Source organism: Hemiscyllium ocellatum, chromosome 26 (genome assembly GCF_020745735.1).
Source record: "Hemiscyllium ocellatum isolate sHemOce1 chromosome 26, sHemOce1.pat.X.cur, whole genome shotgun sequence".
Taxonomy (NCBI): Eukaryota; Metazoa; Chordata; class Chondrichthyes; order Orectolobiformes; family Hemiscylliidae; genus Hemiscyllium; species Hemiscyllium ocellatum.
In genome coordinates, this window is record NC_083426.1 from 40,833,589 (window position 1) to 40,849,743 (window position 16,155).

The 16,155-nt window shown below is 39.1% G+C and overlaps 1 protein-coding gene across 2 annotated transcripts; it reads left to right on the forward strand.

Moving 5' to 3' along the window:
* The first annotated feature begins 213 nt into the window (after nucleotides 1–213).
* On the forward strand, nucleotides 214–11,609 carry taf11 (TAF11 RNA polymerase II, TATA box binding protein (TBP)-associated factor). 2 transcript variants are annotated; one of them, XM_060845171.1, is made up of 5 exons: nucleotides 214–644; nucleotides 6,522–6,609; nucleotides 8,507–8,603; nucleotides 9,744–9,796; nucleotides 10,820–10,907. In XM_060845171.1, the coding sequence occupies exons 1-4, from the start codon at nucleotides 247–249 to the stop codon at nucleotides 9,794–9,796; spliced, it is 636 nt and encodes a 211-aa protein (XP_060701154.1). In that variant the 5' UTR covers nucleotides 214–246; the 3' UTR covers nucleotides 10,820–10,907. The 2 variants fall into 2 exon arrangements, with proteins under 2 accessions (XP_060701154.1, XP_060701153.1); XM_060845170.1 differs by lacking the exon at nucleotides 9,744–9,796 and having other exon boundaries at nucleotides 10,820–11,609.
* The last annotated feature ends 4,546 nt before the right edge of the window (nucleotides 11,610–16,155 follow it).

Consider the following 16,155-nt stretch of genomic DNA (forward strand, 5'->3'; position numbering starts at 1 on the left):
GGTTCACTGACAGGAGGAGCCGTGAAACTGTGAACATTGGAGCCAGAGGAAGGAGCTGGAATGGGGCTGAATGGCCTGGTCAGCTCCGGCCCTGGGGGGTCACAGGTTTTCTTTGTCAAGGGCAGGCAGAGACCAGGCGCGGTTTTGAATTCGCGATTTCCGAGCGGTTTGTGCCTCAGCGCGACCCGTCCGCAGGCTCCCCCTCCCTCCCTCCCTCCCTGCCCGCCTCCCCGCGAGGCCGGCGCCATGGACCTGGAGCCAGAGCCGAAGGTCAAAGCGGCGGCACCGGCACCGGCACCGGCCCAGGCCGAGCCGCCCAAGGCCGGAGAAGCGGCGGAGGGTGAGGTCTGCCCGCCGGACAGCACGGCCGAGCAGCCGGGGCCCAGCGGCGCGGAGCCGGCGGCGGTGAAGGAAGAGGGAGAAGGGACGGAGGCCGAGGCCGGCGGCGGCGGTGGAGGACAGGCCCAGGCCCAGGCCCAGGCGGACAAGAAGCCGGCGGCGCCTCGGGAAGGTGGTGCCGAGGAAGAGGAGGACGATGAGGAAGGAGACGCCGTCCATCAGGCCAAAAAACTGCGGGTGGAGCCCGCCAGAGACAAAAAGGACAAGAAGCAGAAGGTGGACGAGGACGAAATCCAGAAGATGCAGTGAGTGCGGGCCCTAGCAACAGACAGCCCCCACCCCACTGTCTCCCCCCACCCGACTGTCACCCCCCACCCCACTGTCTCCCTTGTCTTCCCCCACTCCCCGAGGTCCTGTCAGCTTCCAATGCATCCACCCAATTTTCAAACATTTACACTTCTCATTAGCAATTAACTCTTTGTGAGCTTATCAACCTCTCTGTTTGCCTATCCCTTTTTTCCACTCGCTCCACCTCCATGTGCTGTACTCTCTTCCCCCAACCCCACCCTCTCAACAGCATAACTTCCACCCTTCCCCAGCTGCCTTCAGTTCGGACAAAGAGTCAGTGAACTTGGAACATTTATTTTGTTTTCCATCTGTAGATGTTGCTGACCTGCTGTATTCCTTCAGTACATTCTGGTACAGATCATCTGGTCTAAAAAAAAAGTGCCAAAACATTAAAAAAGCTGTTGTGGTTCTGTTCGCCGAGCTGGAAGTTTTTTTTTAAAAAAGCTTTTAGCACTGAAGTTGACGAGGGTGAGGGATCAGATATTATCTGGCAAATCAAACAGCAGATGATTCTGTTCAAGCTATGCTGATCAAATGATCATAAAATAGTAACTTGGGTTTCAAGTAACCAGTTTTGGTATTAGTGTCGTGGGATTTGATGGATACTGTACTGCTTTATTGATCTTGAGCTTTTTATCAATAATTCAATATTGATCATCTCGTCCAATCTAAAAGCAAGATGGATACAAACATACAGAAGGAGCTGGAGTGGGCCGTTATGGTCTTTATTCTGCCATTCAACAAGATGACAGCTGATCTGTTTGAATTTCACATTCCTATCTACCTCTGATAATCCTTGGTTACCTTGCCTAACAAGAATCTGTCCATCTCCACTCAGTGATACTTAATTTTCACCTCCTTCCTAGCCAGAGAGTTCCAGAGTGTCTCAACCTTAGAAAAAAATATTCTCATCTGTGCTCTAAAAGATCAACTGTGTCTTAAACAATGCCCCCTGGTTCTGGACTCATCCACTAGAGTGGATATCCTTGTGTCAAGCTGTGAAGACCATTCGGGATTTTATGAACTTAATCTAAATTACCCCTTGCCCTTCTAAAGCTGAGTGAAAACATACCCAGCCTGTTCAATTTTTTTTAAAAGACACTCCTCCCTATCATCAACCTAGTAAACGTTCTCTGAGCAACCTCCAGTGTATTTGCATTCTCCTTTAAACAAGGACCCTCACTATTTGAGGTGTGATCTTATTTGTTTGTGGGAGCTTAATGACATTATCTGACCGTGTCTCATTTGGAAACTGCATTCTTGGAAGAGTGGGCAATATATTAAACAGAAGGAATGTTGACACTACAAAATATTATTTGTTATACTTGAACAATATCAAACAATCTTAGGATTTTCCTTTGAGTCTGGTAGATAGACAGTGTCCAGAAGTTGGACATGATGTAGTTGATAAAGATGACGATTACTGGAGCATCAGGACTGTAACTGAAATTGATTGTATATTAACTGCCAGCCAGCCGATGGTGTTTTGTTCTGCCAACAAGAGAGTATCTTCAGGTCAGATCATCTACATAGGAACAGAAGTAGGCCATTCAGCCCATTGGGATTGCTCCACTATTTGATCATAACTGATCTGTTTCTCAACTCCATTCTCCTGCCTTCTCCCCATAACCCTTGAACCCCTTATTAATCAAGAATTCTGTCTTAACTATACTCAGTGACTTGGCCTCCACAGCCTTCTGTGGCAATGAGATCCCACAGATTAACCACCTTCTGGCTGAAGAAACTCTTCCTTACTCTGAGGCTTCGCTCTCCTGCTAGCAGAAATATCTTCTCCACATACACTCCATGCAAGGCTCTCAGTATTTCATTGGGATTTCTCCCACTCCTTCTAAATTCCATCGAGTACAAACCCAGAACCTCAACCACTCCTCATAAGTCAAGCCTTTCATCCCTAGGATTGCCCAGTCTCCTCGCCTGTCCTTCTGCAGGCTCCCTGCTACCTCAACATTACATATCATCTGCAAACTTAGCAATAGTGCCCTCAGTTTTTTCATTCAGATTAGTGTATAACACGAATAGAACAAAGAAAGTTTAAAGCCCAGAAACAGGCCCTTCGGCCCTCCAAGCCTGAGCGATCCAAATCCACTGTCTAAACCTATCGTCCAATTCCTAAGCATCTGTATCCCTCTGCTCCCCATCTACTCATGCATCTGTCCAGATGCATCTTAAATGAATCTACTGTGCCTGCCCCTACTACCTCTGCTGGCAACGCTTTCCAGGTACCTATCACCCTCTGTGTAAAGTACTTGCCACATCTATCCCCCTTAAACTTTTCATGTCTCACTTTAAAGACATGACCTCTCATTACTGAATCCCTCCCCCTGGGAAAAAGCTCATCTCTTATCCACCCTGTCTATACTCTTCATTATTTTGTAGACCTCAATCAGATCCCCCTTCAATTTCCTTTTTTCTAATAAAAACAATCCTAACCTACTCAACCTCTCTTCATAGCTAGCACCTTCCATACCAGGCAATATCCTCCTAAACCTTCTCTGCACCCTCTCCAAGGTGTCCACATCCTTTTTGTAATGTGGTGACCAGAACTGTACACAGTATTCTAAATGAAGTCCGATGAATGCAAACATACCATTTGCCGCCTTGACCACTCCATCCACCTGTGCAGCTACCTTCAGGGTACAATGGACCTGAACTCCCAGATCTCTCTGCTCATCAACTTTTCCTGAGGCTCTTCCATTTACAATATAGTTAGCTCTAGAATTAGACTTCTGAAAATGCATCACCTCACATTTGCCTGGATTGAACTCCATCTGCCACTTCTCTGCCCAACTCTCCAGTCTATCGATATTCACCTGTATTGTTTGACAGTTCCCTATGCTTTCTGCTACTTCACCAATCTTCGTGTCATCTGCAAACTTACTGCACTAAATTTTCTGGGCTGTAAATTTTCTTTATTCTTTGTTCTATTCATGTTATACATCTGCAGATCAACAATGCCCTCTTCCAGATCATTTATGTATACACAAACAACAGTAGCCCCAGCACTGACCCCTGTGGAACACCATTGATCACCTTTCTCCATTTCAAGAAACTCCCTTCAACTACTACTCTCTGTCTCCTGTTGCACAACCAGTTCTTCATCCACCTAGCTAAACACCCTGCACACCATGTGACTTTACTTTCTCTATTAGTCTACCATGGGGAATCTTATCAAACGCCTTACTAAAGTCCATGTATATAACATATACAGCCCTTCCTTCATCTATCAACTTGGTCAATTCTTCAAAGAACTCTATTAAGTTGGTAAGGCATGATCTACCCGCACAAACCATGTTGCCTATTACTGATAAGCCCATTTTTTTCTAAATATAAATAGATTTTATCCCTCAGTACCTTCTCCAGTAACTCTCCCACCACTGACATCAGGCTCACTGGTCTGTAGTTACCTGGAATATACCTGCTATCCTTGTACGGGGGGATAAAATGAGCAACTTTCCAGTCCTCCGGCATCTCACCTGTATTCAAGGATGCTACAAAGATATCTGTCAGGGCCCCAGCTATTTCCTCTCTCGCCTCCCTCAGCAACCTAGATACATTTCAGTCCTGGGGATTTGTCCACCTTAATATCCCTTAGCCTGTCCAACACATCTTCCCTCCTTACGTCAACGTGATCCAGATTAAACAAACTTCTATCTCTAATCTCAACATTCATCATGTTGAACACTGATGCAAAGTAACCATTGAGAATCTCACCCACTTTTTCAGGTTCGACATCATACAACCTTCCTTCCTTATCCTTTAGTGGAATATTTGTGGTCCCAACACTGATCCCTGCAGAACCCCACTAATCACTAGCTGCCATCCTGAAAGAGACCCCATTATCCCGACTCTCTGCCTTCTGCCAGTCAGCCAATCCTTTTTCCATGCCAGTAGCTTGCCCTTAACACCACTGGCTCTTATCTTATTTCGCAACCTTCTGTGCAGCATCTTGTCAAAGACCTTCTAGAAATCCAAATAGATCATCTCCACTGGCTCTCCTTTATCTAACTTGCTTATTTCCTCCTCAAACAGTTCTCTCAGATTTGTCGGGCATGACCTACCCTTGATGAAGCTGTGCTGACTCAGTCCTATTTTATCATGCACTTCCAAGTACTCAGCAATCTCATCCTTAATAATGGACTCCCAAATCTTACCAGCAACAGACCACCCTATAGTTTCCTGACTTCTGCCTCCCTCCCTTCTTAAACAGTTGTATTACATTAGCCATTTTCCAGTCCTCTGGGACCCTCCTTGATTCCATTACTTCTCTACAAATCTCCTCAGCCAGTTCCTTCGGAACTCTGGGATGTAGTCTATCTGGTCTGGGTGATTTATCCACCTTCAGACTTTTCAGCTTCCCCAACATCTTTTCCTTAGTTACAACGCTCACATCTGCTCATATGACTCTTGAAGATCTGTTATGCTGCTGTTGTCTTCCATTATGGAAATGGATACAAAATATTTAGTCAGTACCTCTGCCATTTCTTTGTTTCCCATTACTGTTTCTCCAGCCTCACTCCTGTCCACTCTTGCCTCTCTTATATGCCTGGTTGATAACAGAATTATAACCTTCCTTTATATTTCTAGTTAGCTTGCTCTCAGATTTTGTCCTCTCCTTGCTTATTGCTTTTTACAACACAAATCTTGAGTTCAGTTTGGAAATCTCATCCAAAAATTATGGAATACTACATTGAGTGCTGAAAAGGTAGTTACATGGTGGGTGGTTAAGAATGTGGATTTCTTTTGAGCTGCATTGTGTCAAGGCACCCAAGTTTGATTCCCCCACGGGTGATATTCTCCCTGTGTCTGTGTGGGTTTCCTCCAGGTGCCCCAGTTCCCCCTCTCAGTCCAGAGATTAGCAGGTTAGGTGGCATAGCAGTGCTAAATTGCCCATAATGTCCAGGGATGTGCCATAGGAAACGCAGGATTACAGGGATAGGGTAGGGGCGTGGGTCTGGGTGAGATGCTGTTCAGAGTGTTGGAATGAATTGATGGGCTGAATGGTCTTCCACGAGGGATTCTGAGTTCATAAATTTAAGTAAACTTTGTTTTTAAACAAACTGTAAAATAGTTTGTGGAACAAGTAGTGCAGATTGTTTACAGTAATATTAAATATAAACAATAACTATGGAATCAATGTCAGTGTTTCTCTTCGCCAACTGGTGACAACTCTAACACATCATGTGTGCCACATTTTCAGGCTCTTTTATCCTCCCTTTTGTTTAAACAACAGTTGGAAATCTTGCAACATCTCAATTGGTGTCACTAACTTGTATGGCACATTGCAAGTCTTAGAAATGGGTTTGTGCAAATAAAAGTTTCTTGTTCCTATTCTTAATCTCTTGCTCCAGGATATTTACCTATTTTCTTCTCTCTGTATTACAAGCTTGATCCACAGCCGTAGCATTGCAAAACGTTACTACCTCATCTGATTGACATAAATCTATGAAACCTCACTCCTACAGCAAACCAGATTAGATAGCTAATTCTGTTAATGGATATTAAACATCGATGAGTGAAAGGCCACAAGGCAAATGGATATTATGAACTAATTGGTCAGTTGTATTAAAATGTGTATACACAGGGCTGTATCATGTTTCCTTTAAATTTGGTCACTTTAACCAATTATTTTACTAAAAGAATATTCAGAAAGTATATAAAGCTGGATTCGCCAAAAGGTGTTTGGATTTTATAGTGCAGTTGGATGAAATAAAACTTAGGAGAAAGTGAGGACTGTAGATGCTGGAGATCACAATTGAGCGTGTGTTGCTTGAAAAGCACAACATGTATTTAAAAGAGTTCTTTTATTTGAACAGGATCTTGGTTTCATCCTTTTCAGAGGAGCAGTTAAACCGCTATGAGATGTATCGTCGTTCTGCCTTTCCCAAAGCTGCCATTAAAAGGGTTGGTTACTCTTCATCTGTCTGCATTTGTTAGATTTGCTGTCACTGATTTTTTAATTTTTAAAAATCCATTCAAATGAATCAGTTTCCATGCAAATACATGCCTATATTTAGAAAATGAAGAATACTATCTAAACATTTCAGTCATTGGATTTTTTCCTACTGCATCCAGTTTTAAAATGTTTAATTGAATCCTTCTTAAATTTGTGTGGCAGCAGAGAAACATATTTAAAAAAACACAACGGTAATATTCTGTGCTAACCCAATTAGTTCAAAGGATATTATTGATGATCTTGTTCTGGTTATTTAATGACTGGACAGTAAGATTGCAATGTAGAATCTGGGATGTGTATTTTTTTCAGATTTATTTGCTGAGGATGGGGTAATTTTGTGAAGCAAAACAGATTAGCATAGTATAGACTAGGTATATAGTGGCTGAGTACTCTGCCCCTTCATGTGGGACATGGATTCAGTTTCAGTCCAGACTTTTGTGTTTTACAGATACAGGGATGGTGATGGCAGAGTGATATTATCCCATTAATACATGTTCTGGGGACTTAGTCTGCCTTGGCATGATTCAAACCTATAATGTTTGAATTCAATAAAAATCTGGAATTAAGAATCAAATGATGACTATGTCAATTATCAGAAGAAAATGCTGTTACAGTAATATCTTTTGGGAGAGAATCTGCTGTCATTACCTGATTCAGCCCACATGTGACTCCAGACTCTCAGCAATGTTTAGATTAGATTACTTAGTGTGGAAACAGGCCCTTCGGCCCAACAAGTCCACACCGACCCGCCGAAGCGCAACCCACCCATACGCCTACATATACCCCTTACCTAACACTATGGGCAATTTAGCATGGCCAATTCACCTAACCTGTGGTTGGCTCTTAATTGGATTAGGGATAGGCAGTATATGCTGGTTTATCCAGCTGCACCCAGATCCAATGAATGATTTTTTTAAAAAAACATGGATAATTTTATTTTATTGAGAATGGACTAACTAGAAATATGAATTGGCACATAAATGACCATGTCTGACACGACAGTTGGACAGTCACACACACCAAGAAAGCTGGCTTTGCTTGAAGTAGATTCTATATTAGGATAGCATTGGAATTAGGGGTTAGGGCTTTTGTTTTACGCTCTAATGTCAATATCAGTGCATTGAGTTAACACGATGCTAAACATGTGGAGTGTGACCACCCTCAGAATGAGGAGAAAGATTCAGAGAGACAATCCGTATCTTGTACCTCTTTGCAATCTGCCAGGTCAGTTTCAGAGGCCATGAAGTTGTGCCAGGATAACGTGAGGACTGCAGATGCTGGATATCAGAGTAAGAGTGTGGTGCTCCTTATACAAAATAATTAATTATTTACAGGGAACTGGGAACTGTGTTGTGGCTCCTTTTTAGGTTTGAAAAAGTAAAGGCCTAGACCAATTTGTCTTCATTTGAAACTAATACTTAGCCAATTTGTTTGTATATTATTGGTAATTCAATAAAGCAGTTTGGAGTTTAACATTTTTTGGATGGAATATTTGTTGCATTATTGATCTACAGGCACAGGGCCAGATTCATTTATAGGGAGATTTAATATGCACAAAGTATTATCCTCTATCGTGACAAGAGTTCACCCATAGAAAGTGGATTGTAATATAAGGTTAAAGGAGCATTCAATTTGGAAAGAGTAACCACAGCATTTTAGAAAGCATGCTGGAAGCAATATTAGTTTTTTAATGTGTGCTCAAAATTAACTATTCTATGCAACAATAGATGGCTCTCTAGAATGGATAATCTTAGACAGCAAGAACTCTAAGAAAACATTAGTTATAATTGTATATATCACATCTCCTAATCCAGTATTTGAGATTTTGCCTGTTCTCTCTCCTAGCTAATCCAGTCAATCACAGGCTGCTCAGTATCTCAAAATGTCGTGATTGCCATGTCTGGTATTTCCAAAGTGTTTGTGGGCGAAGTGATGGAAGAAGGTGAGTTCAAAGAGTAGAAGTTTTAAATGGATTAAGAGCAGACATAACAAGGCCAAACTTCAGAATTTATTTTTCAGTGGTTTGATGTCTGACAGTCCATATTCAAAGACCAGGTATGAGATTAGCTCAAATTTACATATTCACTTCACTTTATTAAATGTACTGTTACAAAACTAATGCATCTATGATTATTGACGAGAGCATACAAAACCATTTTTTTCCTCAAGATATAAAACATTGAAGGCTGGAAGCCCCAATCCAAAGTACATAATGCCAACTGCAGCTGTTTGAATACTGAATTATGCTTGGCATATTCCATTGTTTGTTTGACAATTGTTAAGATCAGAGTATAATCTGTCAGGAAAATGTGATATTTGTTGGGAGAAATATATTTGTACATAAAGTCCTGGTTGGCCATAGTCAGGTGGTCTCTTCCTCTGCTTATACTCGAGTTTGTGGCAGCTATTAAGTACATGACATGGAACAGGACCTCAGTTACTTGAATGTTTAAGAGGAGATTTAGTCTCCTGAACAAAGCTTTGAGCAAAGGTAAAACAAAGCTCATTATGATCTTCACTGCTTCTGTTGACGTTTTTGAATCAACCCATTCAGGCATGTTATTACACACTTCGTGTGGTACTTGAACCTGGGTGTCTTGGCTCAGAGACAGTGACACTACTATTGCACTACAAGAACCCTCCCTTCTGTAAACTTTTGAATGTATTTGTAGCCCCAATGCCTGACTAATTAAAGAGTGGTGCAAGGATGAAACATGAAAATACTTTAAATATAATTTAAATCAGATGTATCTCAAACTCTGCTGTATTTTTAGACACCACCTGTGTTTTTCTCTTATTATGCCAAATTATATAGCATCTTATGAATGGAATGCTGCAGAATTATGGCATTTGTGGGGGGGAAAGTTCAACAGTTGAGTTATTTCTTCAGAACTGAAATGAGTTGGAAATTTTTTTTGCCTGATTCACAAATGCTGAGTTTCTCCAGCATCCTCAGTATTTTGCTTTTATAAGTAGAGAGTAGCATATTCACTCTAACTGCTGTGATGATTGGTTGCCAAAAAAATGTACTTCTCATCTTCAGACACTGCGTGTTCAATTCCTAGGATTTTTCTCTTCCTAGGCAGAGAAGAAAAAGAACTCCAGAAACCCAAAGTGCATAAAGGTCATTTCTAGGTAATGCACTGATGCATTCCTTTACAGTCTTCATTCTGGATGTGGGGTGTTGCTAGGGAGGCCAGTATTTACAACCCATTTCCTTTGCTGGGATGCAATTCAAGCCATACCCTGAAACTTTTTTTGTGAAATGAATAATTAAATGAATTTGCAAGTGCATTTCCTGGCTGTCTCTACTAATCAGCCTCTTACTGGGCACTGGTGTTATAGACTTCATTCTTGAAGGGCTTTTGCCCGAAATGTAGCTTTTTCCTGCTCAGATGCTGCATGACCTGCTGTAATTTTCCAGCACCACACTCGTGGCTGTTTTGAAGCATAGTTATGAAGGATTACAACAATTGCTGAGCATCTTATTTTCAAATGCCTTTCTTATTGCTTTAGATTTTCAGTATCTTATTTGTGTCCAATTGTATACCACATATTACTAAGCAACACGTTTTTTTTTTGCCCCTGGCTGTTGTTGGAGGACATAGATCTTGGAAATGTATTTACATTGCCTAATTGTGAGGAGTCGGTGTGGCTAAGGATGAACATCTATCAGCTCCATCTCCCAGCCTCACCTCTCTTCTCCTGTAGGACCACACCACCCCTGTAATTATTTCCATGCCAGTGCTAATTGTATCAGCTCTTAAACTGCCAATGTTCCTATGATTCCAGTACTCATTCATAGATCCTGAACTTTCCAGCAAATGCAAGCAGTAGAAATCAATAGAGAGAGAGAGTGTGCTATCAGAGAGACATTGAAGAATGTACAGGTGGAAGGATGACTAGATTGCAGGAAGGAGCATTATATAAACATATCACTAATAAAGGATGAGAAATAATTTTGCTTCATCTGTGCCATGAGATAAACTGGTATCTATAAAACTTAGTTGGAAAGAGTGAATTATGAATACCAGTTGAAGTAATTTGACCAGTGAAATATTCAGGTTTTAGGCATCTATGAATCCTCTAGGATTTTGGATATGATCTACAGTAGAATGTTTTGATTAAGTTAATTGTTTTGACTTTTTTTTGAAAAAGCTCTGGATGTCTGTGAAAAATGGGGAGAAACTCCACCTTTGCAGCCAAAGCACATGCGGGAGGCAGTGAGAAGACTTAAGTTACGTGGACAGATTCCAAACACAAAGTACAAGAAGGTTACGTTTTATTGACAAGAATCCAGCATTAGTGAATATTCAAATCTATACATATTATGGCAATGTACATAGAAGATTTTGACTGTTATTGGGGCGGGGTGAAAAGCTTGTTTTCCTTCTAGAGCGGTCAATCTTAAGTACTCTTACTTGAAATGGATTTCAAATTATTTTGCTCAACCATGTTTTCAAATTTGAATAGGAACCAGAACAAAGTTGTGGTAAGCAATTTTCTGGAGTCTATTAATGTCCAGCAGGCTGTTGGCTTTAGTATATTGAATCACATTCCCATGCAGCAGACACTTAAGCTCTCACCTATGCCCAATTGCCAGTGTCTACTTCATTATGATACTCTAACATTACGCACAGCCAAGGGGCAAGAGAGACCCTAAAATCAGCTGTTTAATTTCTCTATGTAGATAGCTGAAAATTTGTAAGTTTGAAAAGTACAAATTGGATAGGATTGTACAAAAAAAATTAAACTGCCAAGATTGTAAATACAAAGTGTTTTGGATAAAATCAGTTGAGTTACATATTTATGTACTGAAGTAACAAACAAATAAGTTGTTTGGTTTGGTGTTTATTTCTCCTATAAGTCATGTATAGTATTTCATTGTTTGATGTTTTGTACAGAAGAAACAAGATAAATCATCTTGATAATAAAGCTCATACTTAATATTCATAGCTATTATTGATGATTTTGTATCTGCTGGATAATGTGCAATAACATTCATAATTTCCATCTTAGATAATAAATGTGGAATAAAATTATAAATGCCTTGGATAGGAGGTACAGTTAAAGACAATTCTTAATTTATCTTGGGTTTTATTATTCCAGGCTGCAATTATATCTAAACCAATATTACATCCAGAGAAATTGGTCTTTTAATCATTTTCTCTTCAGTGATTAGTTGTTGGTGGATTTTTTTTATAAATTTGTTCCTTCCTTTCAAACTATGGTTATTACCAAATCAGGCACATGTATTTCATCTTGTTCATTCTTTTTCTACTTTTCCTTCATTTGAAAGATTTAGCAGAATATTGGTCATCTTTGAAATAAAATGTAACAGGAAGCTTGTTTGACTAATTAAAATTGCATCAATCCAAAGATACCTCATGCAATAAAAGGAAATATTTCAGAGCACTCCAGTTACATTTATTGAATACTAAGGATGTTATTTCAGCAACAAGTCAGAAACAAAAATGTATAGATGTTAATTTATTTCAAAAATATTTAACAATACTGATTCACAGAATCAGTCAGTCATCAACATGTAATAATAAATGACTGAAATGTGGAACTGAAACTACAGAATTTCAACATGAATGCCTCAAACACACACTTTAAACCACTTTACTGGTAGTTTTACCACAGTGTTGTAATGCTCATGCATTCTTAATTGTACAGTATGAAAATACTTTTGAGCAAGAAGTTGGGTGTGCCTTTCACTCAAGCATAAACAGTTTAATCAAGTTTCAGCTGTTTACATTACATTTAGTTGTGACTTCTAAAGTCTTCTGTACATCAGTTAAATTACACAAGTTAAACCTGGAATGATTAAAACGAGTTTTCATTACGACATTTGCTTGCACTAGACTAAGGCATTGGAAAAATTCAGTATTACAACAGTGGAGAAATGCTAGCTTCTGATGGTGACAAGAAATGGTCATCAAAATACAAACAGCAGATCATCAATTCTTTCCACAATCACAGTAAAAGAGCACCAGAAAGATCAAGGGGCAAGAAGTAAATTTATCATACAAGTTCTATCTGCAGTTTTACAAATGTATGGCACATGAATGTTATTTTTAAATGTTCTAAATCTCAAAAAGAGTAAGATAATGAATGAGAGAAATTGACCTGAATTTAAATTTAAAATGAATAATAAGTTTGCAGTTATCCCAGTGAAGTCATTACATTATTTAGCAAGGATAAAATGAAAGATGGACAAAGAATAGATGGGAGAGGGGAAGAAAAAAAAAAGTAACCACTTGAAACACATGCATATTTTGATTGGCATTTTAAGTTTAGAATCTTGGGGTCAAGTTCTTCCACATGCTCAGAGCCAAGCTCAGTGTGTACAGTTGGGCCACTGCACTGGAGATTTGTATTTTGGTGCTTTTTTCAAAAAGCATGTCAAAATTACATAGACTAAATGTTTGTACATATTTGGCCTATTTCACTAAAATGTGTTTTGAAATAGTTTGTGCCGCCTCAAACTTTCTGATGAAGTTCTAATTTAAATAAACTGCAATTTTAAAAGCAAAACGAAGTGTGACAAACATTAATAGTTGTACATAGTGGAGAGGATTAACTAGACCAACAATTAATATGCAAGATATATACAAGTCAGAATTTAACACTTCAAATTTACTAAATCAATTGTGCTTTTGTATAGATAGCGCATAATACAGCATTTGATTACAAAAGTCAGTGGCAGTATTTAAAACAATTCTGCTAAATTTCAGTCCGTGCACACAAGAAAATACTTCATTCAAGCAAATATTAGAGTTCAGTCCTCGCTGTGACATTGTTTAGAAGACTTTTGACTGCCAGTAAATCAGTATAATAATCCATAAGTCCTTGACAAATTAGAGCAGGGTGGTATTACTAGGTCAGTGTATGGTGGTAGAATATGCTGGTGCATGGGATATATCCACTGTTCTTCAATATTCAGTTTTCATGGGGAAATATTGTTCCAAATGGAGGGGGGAACAAAGGCAAAAAGAAAAAGTAGCCAGTTGTGCCAGTGAGGGGAAAGATTTCAAGTCAAAAGGCATTACATTGTTTAGCAAGGATAAGGATCAGATAGATGGTAAGAGACATTTAGATCACAATAATTTGGCTTTGAGAGACAGTTATTTACAACAATTCAATATGAAGACTTGTGCATGTTTTGATGGAGATTAAAAATAGTTACTTATGGATGCGTATTGCATTCAGAGACCCGTTTACAGAATATAACGCCAGTAATGCTACAAAATGAAGTAGTGATGTGTTGAAGGCAGATTCATTATTTCTGGTCAAGGATGAGAATGTCTTACTTCACACCAAGCAATGAATGACTCATTAAGAGATCCACCAACAACTTTGTTTCACAAAGTGCAATAGTCAAGGATGTAAAGCTTTACATTGCACTGTCGGTGGGAAAGATAAAACTATGATATTTTACATTCTTAAATACCAAATACAACGAGATGCTCTTTTGCCTCACATGGACTGTTGAAATGAAATCAGAAAATAGTGACTCATATCCAAGTTGGGAATCAGCATTCTAAAGCCACTATAGTAAGTACTCACTTTACAAGTTGCTCAAAACAGAATAATTACGTATTCAAAGTTCAAGTGTTTTTTTCAGTTAGAAGTAGAAAAAGCTGAAAACGGATAAACTTCAAATTAACAAAAAAGGTCAAAGCCAAAAAAGTGTTCAAAGACATGAATTACAAAAATATCGACGCTATTTGTATTCCACATCTGGATTTAATCCAAGTAACAAAAGAATGGTTCAGTAATAAATTCAACTTGGCAAGACTACTTCGTTATTTAACGTTTAAGATTCAAAACATAGACACTCCTTCCTTACACAGTCAGTATTCAAATATGCTATCAGGCACAATGTAAACGCAGTGAAAAAAATTACTTTGTTCAGTGTTAATACAAAATCACTGGTTTAAACCAGGAGGTTCCAACCAGTGAAATTCCACTGGCTGCAAGTTACTGTGGTTAATACTGCTATTAGATTAGTTACTTATTCAGACAACAAACTGCAAGTGCATTTCAAAGTTAGCTGTTGCATCCTCCAATCTTGATTACATAGCTCTTGGTAGACAATGATGTCCATGCTTTTAAGCTTACTTCAATATATAGATAACAATTTGCACAAAGAAAAGAAATTCATAAATCTATTTATCAAAGTAATTAGTTCTTTCAGTGTCACAGATTGAGCCTGATGGATGTAAATGACAATTGCTATTTCCAACCTCATTTACGAGTAACAGGATAGAGAATGGTGGTTTATCCAGCTCAATATTCAGATGAGAAGCAGATTTAGTGTGGGAATGCAACTCAAATCTGAAATTAAAAAACATGGCAAAACTATGACAACTGGCAAACATCTAGTTAGAGATTTTCTCTCCTTTATTTACTACACTGCAGCATTCAGGACAGCACACTACTTCAAATAGTGAGCTCAAGTAGTGACAGCTCAGTTCTAAAACACAATTTAGTTTGATTCAAAGAACAGTTAGTTGTTCAAGATTCTTCACCTCAACAATGTAACAGAAAGCTGAGCTTTACAGGAGAGCACTGCATCCCCCCCACAAAAAAAAGACAAGAAATTTGTATTCAGTATGGCCAACCTGAAAAGTCCCACTTCTAAATCACAGTGGTTAGAAACAGCTTAACTGTGGAAGAATGGACAGTGGATAGCAACAAAAGAAAATCAGAACATTGTTATCATTCCAAAATAGTGTTTTGCTCTGTAGTCACCTGAGCTATGTAATACACCCTCGGAATAGGAAAATGAGATCATGGGCTTAAGAGGTTTCCGCAAAGAGGAACAAAAACATAACCTAAAATCTAAAAGTAGTTATTGTGCAATGTGAAAAAAAAACTTCCAACACATTCATAGCCAGCATGGCTACATAGGCACTGCATTCTTTCAGTCTTATTACAACACTATAACGTTCACACTATCCAAGCACAAACACCACATTCCCCCCAATACCAACCCAAATAGCCACTCTTCATGGGAACCAAGACATTAGCTGTCAATAAGTTACTCATCTTTTATGGAATCCTAAGAGAAGCACACAGCACCCAACATCATCACGCATGCACTTTCATTAGAGTCAAGCTGAGAAAGGAGTACACACTGGAGCTCATTTCTTTCTTTCCCCACCCAGTCAAAAATATGATGAAAATTCATCCTGTGGTTTGCTAAATTGGTTCAGGTTACAAATTCTTCAACTTGTTTCATTGTAAACAATAAAAATATTTTGCCAACTTTGTGATGTAACACGAATTAAGTTACAGTACCTGTTACAGTAGTACGAGAATGAAAATTAGGTAGCAAAAAAATGGTCACTGTCACTAACCCCCTCACATTTATTTTAATAGTGAATAGTGACTTTCCTCTTCTATTGTTCATCAGTTGGAAATTGATCCAAACATTTTGTTGGCATTTCAAATCTGAAAGAATGCTTCATCCTGGAACTTAATAC

What these genes read in the sequence shown, in the direction of transcription:
- taf11 (XM_060845170.1), top strand. Translation starts at nt 247, where the DNA reads ATGGACCTGGAGCCAGAGCCGAAGGTCAAAGCGGCGGCACCGGCACCG. An exon ending in CCAAAGCTGCCATTAAAAGG is followed by an intron (nt 6,610 to 8,506) that starts GTTGGTTACTCT and finishes TCTCTCTCCTAG; the next exon opens with CTAATCCAGTCAATCACAGG. An exon ending in GGGCGAAGTGATGGAAGAAG is followed by an intron (nt 8,604 to 10,819) that starts GTGAGTTCAAAG and finishes TTTTTGAAAAAG; the next exon opens with CTCTGGATGTCTGTGAAAAA.